Below are 7346 nucleotides of genomic sequence, written 5' to 3'. Positions count from 1 at the left end.
AATGTGTGAAGAGGATGAAACTGACAAAAATGTTTACTGGTGGACTTAAGAAAAGATAAAAAATATTTCCAAAAAAATAAGGCTCACATTGCTAGTTGAAAGCATTCCCATTTTTGCACATTTAAAGACCCAAACAATAATAAAAAGCATGATCTCATTAGCACAAATGTCAAGATCCTCTCTTCAAAAAACACATGATCCTGTTTGCACGGATTTGAAGACCCCAAATATATATATATATATATATATATATATATATATATATATATATTAAAAAACCACAATCCTTTTTGCACAAATTGCCATCACCCTTAACCCTACCTTTCATTACCTTCCCAGAGTGACACACTACAGATTGAGTTGATGCCAATGAGGAGAAACAGTTGAGATACAGCTAAATCTGCAAGAACTGAACTAGTAAAATTTGTCAAGTTTTTACCCCAAAACAGAATTCTCACACATCCACAAAGGAGATGAGTTTAAGGCAGGGGTTGGCAACCCGGGGCTCCGGAGCCACACATGGCTCTTGAATCCCTCTGCTGTGGCTCCGTCGCTCAAAACGCGCCAGCACAGCCGCTGATCTGCTCGAAGCTCCACTCAGGAACGCAGCGCTAGCTAGTTAAGTAAATCAGCTAGTTAAGTAAATCGCTACATTCCTCTGCTAAACAAGCTTCCTGCAGGCTTTCATGTTACATGAAAAGATTCTCTTTGTCTCAGTGTAATTTCCTTCATCTGAATGTTAAAAGCTGCGCTTGGGACCTGTCACAATTCACAGCACTTGACTGTCTATCTGCTAGTCAGTCACTAAACACACCTGTATCTCCAGCACAGCGGACCTGCCACCGATTTACTGAGCTCCCCCACACCCCTTAGGCCAACCAAGGATAAACTGAAGAAATGAAAAGTTTCTGAAGAAAACCAAATGTTTAATGATACGTGGGTAGATTCATTTGCTTTTACTGCTGATGAACTTATGGGGTTTGCTAGTTAATGCATGCAGCCCTTTAGCACTGACTTTGACTCTTCAGGAAGCTGTTCTATTCAAAATATATGAAAGGAGCCCTACTAGTTTATAATGTAAGATTAAAAATAACAGTTTTTAGTGACTGAACAAGAGCTGCAGCTAAATCATAATGAAGATATACATAGCATTAAGGTAAAAACGATATATGCAGTGTTATCTTCATTTTAGATGTCAAAAGGGTTTTGCGGCTCCCGGTGTTTTCTTTTGTGTGGGAAACGGGTCCAAATGGCTCTTTGAGTGTTAAAGGTTGCTGACCTCTGGTTTAAGGTATAAATAGATTTGTACAGTTGTGTGTGTGAGTGATAGTAACTATCTTCACTTTCTTTTTCAAGAAAGGAACACAGATGCTCAAAGAAATTTTGAAGATAGATGCTTCTGATAAAGCAGAAACAAAGACAGCAACTAATGAAGTTTCTACTTTCTCTAGTAGGCAGGATTTTCATGAACCTGCCTCACATCATAAACATACAAAAAAGATGGGTAAGTTCTCAAGAAAATCTATTTTTTAAGATTTTTGGAATATTTTACAGATGCTATTTTGTTGTTATTTTGGTTATGTTACCATTTAACATTCAAGTAAGTTAAATACTCTTGATTTCTTTAAGCACTGAGAATATATCATTTTCATATTTTATATTTTTCTTTTATAGCAGCTTTCATGAACAAATCCGTTAGCACAGGGGGGTCTCAGAACACTCAGATTATGGAAACTGGAGGCCACCCACTTCTTGGACAACCAAACCCATTGTCTACTCCTGTATCTGAACTTTCTCGTACCTGTTCCCTTGTTGGAATGCTGCAGCCAGAATTCTCATTCTTTCGAACCCCCCAGGTAAGCATAATTTTGAATAGTTGACCAGCTGAACAAATGAACCACTATCATCAGTTACTGAAACTCCAGCAAAAATAGTTTACATTGTCTGCTCAATTCAAAACGAAAACAAAAATCCATGAGCATAATTGCATGAAAGCTGTTAACAGGCCTATAACATACTATTTCGTGTTCTGTATATGCCACCCCCTCCAATCTACATGCGTTACACTAACAGATCTTTTCACCGTAGTCATCAGGTTGGATCCAGTGGTGCCTCTATTAGAACAGGTTCCCCCTTGTTTCTGTAGCCCCCATGCCTGAAATTTGCTCTGGAGGATTGTGGGACCAGAGGCACATGAGGGATAACAGGACATAGAACTCCAGTTGTATGAGTGGAAGAGTGAGATTGTGTTTAGCCCTTCAACGGTGGTTTGAATGTCAGCTCTTCCTCCTCCTCCTCCTCCTCCTCCATGAGCCACCCAGGGTTACAAGACAAGGAAACTGTACACTTTTTGTTAAAATTTTGTATGAAAAATATAGTTGCTTAGAACACCATTTTGTGTTTCTTCCACAGACAATGACAGTTTGTCAAGTAAAACTGTCAAATGGTTTATTAGTACATGGACCTCAATGCCATTCTGAAAATGAAGCCAAGGAGAAAGCAGCATTTTTTGCTTTACAGCAATTGGTGAGAGCAATAATCAAAATGCCTTACAAAGACTTGGAAGAGCTTTTTCTCATTTTTACTTAGTTATGGTTATTATTTAACAAACATTAAGCATCCTTTTTCATACAGAGCTCTTTTGGGATGAATTTTCCTCTGCCACTGCCACCACCACCACCAGTATTTCCAAATTATCAACCTATGGGAACTATTGTGCCACCTGGATCCATTCCACCAGTCTTCACCCAGCACACTGGTAAGTCTGATTAAATTAAACTTCTTTGTGTGCAGTAGAGTGGACAAAGAAGATGTGAAAAATCAGTATTTTCCATACTATAAGATTGTACATCATATTTTGAATCTTTTGCAATGCATATGCTATTTAATCCTTTTCCATAGTTGTTGAATCATGACCACTTCTTTGGCCTTTTCAAAAGTGCTTGAAAAGGACAGGCAGCCTGTCCTTAGGCAGCCTCTGGATTAGGCAGTCAATGGAATGAATGTAGCAATCAGCCTAATTTCAAAGCTTCTACAGATCTCAGTTCTCACGCATCTGGCAAGAGTAATTTGTTCTTCTCACTGGATGGGAGGGAAAAGTGATTTAAGGAGAGGAAAGGGAGTGGCAGAAAACAAGATGATGACCTTGGTTATTGTTGGCTTCTGACAGTATGCAGTCCCTGACAGATTATGCACAAAGGAATGCAAGCTTTATCAGAAAGAAGGTTCTCTATCCCATCCTATATGAAACATTATTAACAACTGAGTAACTGCACAGGCTTTGCATCTTTAGGTCTGGAATTATCTATTGTTCTTTATAAAAAAAAAGAAAAAGAAAAGAGTAATGAATGAAAAGTTATTCAATATGTCTCAGAAATGTATCGTGTTTTGTGAAGACTGCATCTTGTTCTCAAGTAAATGAAAAATGTATGAGATACGTTTCAGGAGGTCAGATATTCCTTGTAGAATTTAGAATTTATATGGGAGGGGATTGTTGGAGTGTAATATCTTACAATTTTTGAATTAGTAGTAGAATATAAAATGAATTAATTATTTTGACAGCTAATTTGTTTCCTTCACCATCTCATGCATTTGGCCCAGTGCCATGGGGAGGACCAGTTCATGGCAAACCTTATTATCCTGCTTCATATCCTGGAAATATTCCTTTTGTAGGCAGTGTACCCATTGGCACACACAATCAGTTTATACCTTTGCAGGTAAGTGCTACAATAATTGCACATGTGTACATACTTTGTTATGCTGTTCACATTTCAGAAAAAATAAACTCAATTCTTTTTTTAAAGGTAACTAAGAAAAGGGCTGCAAGCAAAATTAATTCTGAGGCTAAGGAATTCCCACCTTCTCTTCAAGATGTGCAGTTAAGGAATGAACAGTCAGTTTCAGACTCAACTAAACTGAATCTACAAGATGTTTCTTCAGATCCTTTAAGATCTCCACCTCAAGCTACTCAATCTATAGCACCCTTTCAAGAGAAAACAGCTTCTCAAAGTTCAGTTGTGTCTCGTAAAAAATCAACACCAAATGTTTCTTCCAAGCGAAAGTCAAGAAAATTGGCTGTCAATTTTGGTGCACCTAAAACTTCAGAATAAAGATGGTACATGGATAACATTAACTATTGATGGATAACATCCTTAACTATTATGAAAAGGAGGAAATAAATTATAATAATTCAAGAGAGGCTTTAAATTGTTAATATTTTTGTCAGTTACATTATTTTTAAAAATGATTATGCTCACTAAAGAAATTGACAACTTGATTAAACCAGGAAACCCTGAATTAAGGGAACTAGCCTAGCCATTGTGCCTAGGTCTCTAAAAAGTGGTTTTTATATCCTATCCCAGCAGAGGAGCAATAATATTGTCATGGCTGTCCTAATGTAGAATTTTGTTGTTTAAACCAAGAGATGAAAGGCTTCTGAAAATACAAAGCATGATTGTTGATGTTATGTCTCCTTTTTAATTATAACTTCTAAAGGTGATTTATTTATATGTACCTTGTGTATTTGATTTCTATATTCTCAGATCCTTTTGATCTGATAGTGTGTGAATAGATTCTAACTATTGTGGCACTGCCAGCTTTGCTTGGTGCAATGTTGATTTCAAAGAGTTATTCCAAAACAACTTAATAAATTAGACATTGCCTATCAGCAATTATTGTAATACACTGTCTTTATCTAGATGGCACCATGAGCAAGCCACTGATGGATGAAAGCAGAGTGAATAAATGCTTCAGTAATGATTTACAGAATGCAGACATATTTAAGAAGTACCCCATAATTGTATCAAGTTTAATTTTGTAAATGACTGTCTGTATGCTGCTCAACCATGACAGTGGCCCTGTTTGACTGTAAGAACCACAAATTAACCCATGACTTGTTTTGGTGTTAGCTTATGCTTGTTTAACCCAGAGACAACCCCATGTCCATTTGGATGTCATGAAGGAATTGGAGCATTGTTAATGCAAACAGAAAGTGGTTTGGACACAGTTTGTCATGTCCAAAAGGAGTCACAGCCTCCACTGCAGATCTGGTTTTGTTCTTAACACAAATATTTTTAAATACCTTTTAGTACTTCCCTTCTCCTGTTTGATTAAATAATGCATTTTCATAAATATAAATAAGCTTTGCCATTCAAAATTGTGTTTCTACAGACTAGATTTAAATTTTATCATTTTTAAGAGGAAGACAGTCAATGCAAACTAACTAGTATTCAGATCCAAACATTGTCTTGGTACTAACAATGTCTTCATATAGTCTAATGTTCTTCAGCACACATTCATATTTCTTATTTTGTTAGAAGTAAAATAGTAAGCTGTTTTTATAACTAATTTGTAAACTGCCACAATTCTCTTTTTAGCACAAGCAATCTCAGTGGTTGTACTGTGTAGATAAGCTGCAGTCTTTAACACTGCTTTTTCAGCGAATCCCCGTGTAGGACAATGATTTCTAAACAGTGCTGTTAGTTTATCATAGCTCCAAGTATGTGCACAGCTATTTAAATGTAAGGTTCCCTTTGTGCTCCAACCCTCTAGTTCTACCCCTCAAACTATATATATTTATATATGCACATACTCTTTCTGTCATGCAGATTAAAATTCATGAAAAATCAATGAAAAGCAGCATGGTCTTTAGTTTGAGGATATTTTCACATAGCATGTAAGACATGGGCAATTACCACATAACTATGGGCCTAATCCAGTTAAAGTGAGAAATGCTTCCCCTCTCACATGATTTCAACAGTGAACATAGGCTTAATGCAGACATTTACATTAATAGAAGTGCTTTAACACAGGGCACAGTTCAGCTATATTTACATTGATACAATCTGGCATATTGTATTCATTGATACAACTGTTTCAACTGTTTTTCAGCTCAGGTTGTATGTTATTTTTACCTCAATCTCTGGAGCATGACTATGGATTGTTAACTGTCAGAGAGAGAACTGATTTGATTTACCAGTGTGTCTGAGATGCTACTTCAAATTTTCATTTGTTTGCATGTTAGGGCTATATATGGCTAACTTTGGCATTGGAATCTCTTCTATACTAAAATAGGTAAGATTTACTGTGGCTTCTGCTGTCTGTATACTAGAACTAGACACAGAAAGAAGGATTTGTTGAAATTGAAATCTCAGAACCAGCAAAACCATCTATCTGTTGGTACCCTTATACCAGAAATTCTGTTTTGAATTGAACTAAAACTGTCCAAGTGTATCATCATCCTGGTTGTCATCTGTGCTTTGCATTTGTATCTGTTCCATTATGTTTTGTTTTCCGTTAGTCTGCAGGACTGGTATTAGTTTCCTTATATCTGGTATCCAGTATTTAAATGTTTACCTAAGAGATAATTGGCTTATGACATTTTATCCATTATTTCAGTTTAATTTTGATAAAGGTATAATTGCTGATTTTCTCTCAAAGTGTATTTTGTAAATGCTGGATTTTTTCACTAAGATCTTGTACAGAGCAGTATTTTATTAAAATCCAAAAGGGAAGACATATGCACATTTTTATAATTTCTTTTTTAAATAGAACTTTGTCTATTTGCCAAGTAAAATGTTTTAAATTGGCATGAATATGGAGTGTATTTTTGTGTATAGTGTTGTGCATTTCAAAATTCTAGCATGTATTTGTGCAAAGGTTTGTGCAAAGGTATTTTAAATACAAATGTAAAAATATGCATCGAGGCAAAATATCAAATAGATTAAATGCTCTGAACAACTTTACTACAATAATTTTATAGAAGACTTAGCCTCTGCTTGCATTAAAAATACGAACTATTTCTTGTGTTTCAGTAGTTATTGTATTGGCCAACTGGCATGACACATGGCTTAAGTTTCATTTTGGGTAGGGGGATTGGATAATAGCTATCTTTGTTGAATATTAAGATCAAGCTTGGTATCTGCTATCATTCTACAATTCTGCATTCAGTCATCCATTTTCCAATGGAGGCTGGAAAAATGCAATTCAGTTCATTCACTTTAAAACTGTTTCCTTGTTAGAAGGTTTTGGAAGAAAGTGGGAATAAAGATGACCATAATATAACTTGAAATCCATAGTATTGAAAATACTATTCTAATAAGGCACCATTGGAAACAACACAGATTCTCTTACAGTTTAGATGTGATTTTTCTGTTTGATATCTGGTAATTCACTGTGTTGGCTATGTTTGATATTGGCTGAAATTTGGGGTGTACATTCATAACCCAGCTCTATAGTTCAAAGTCATCTAAAGGCACCAACTTGCCTTTAAAAGTGCCAGGAAAGATTTAAAACAGCCTCTCCCAAGCTGATGCTTTCCAGATGTGTTTGGCTGAAGCCTTCATTAG

The 7346-nt window shown here is 36.0% G+C and overlaps 1 protein-coding gene across 8 annotated transcripts in view; it reads left to right on the top strand.

Annotated features, from left to right (window-relative positions):
* Positions 1-6799, top strand: part of XRN1 (5'-3' exoribonuclease 1) — a 57421-nt gene extending 50622 nt beyond the window's left edge. For 5 of the 8 annotated variants that reach the window (XM_044432767.1, XM_044432765.1, XM_044432768.1 and 2 more), the window contains 6 exons: positions 1357-1504; positions 1675-1856; positions 2413-2526; positions 2635-2758; positions 3562-3716; positions 3804-6799. In XM_044432767.1, coding sequence (XP_044288702.1) covers positions 1357-1504; positions 1675-1856; positions 2413-2526; positions 2635-2758; positions 3562-3716; positions 3804-4109 — 1029 coding nt within the window. In that variant the 3' untranslated portion in view covers positions 4110-6799. The remainder of the gene's footprint in view (positions 1-1356; positions 1505-1674; positions 1857-2412; positions 2527-2634; positions 2759-3561; positions 3717-3803) is intronic. The other 3 variants (XM_044432764.1, XM_044432766.1, XM_044432771.1) reach the window with 3 other exon arrangements.
* Positions 6800-7346: the final 547 nt, after the last annotated feature.

Source organism: Varanus komodoensis, unplaced genomic scaffold (assembly GCF_004798865.1).
Source record: "Varanus komodoensis strain SLA01 unplaced genomic scaffold, ASM479886v1 scaffold25, whole genome shotgun sequence".
NCBI classification, from domain to species: domain Eukaryota; kingdom Metazoa; phylum Chordata; class Lepidosauria; order Squamata; family Varanidae; genus Varanus; species Varanus komodoensis.
This window is presented reverse-complemented; position numbering and strand designations above follow the sequence as displayed.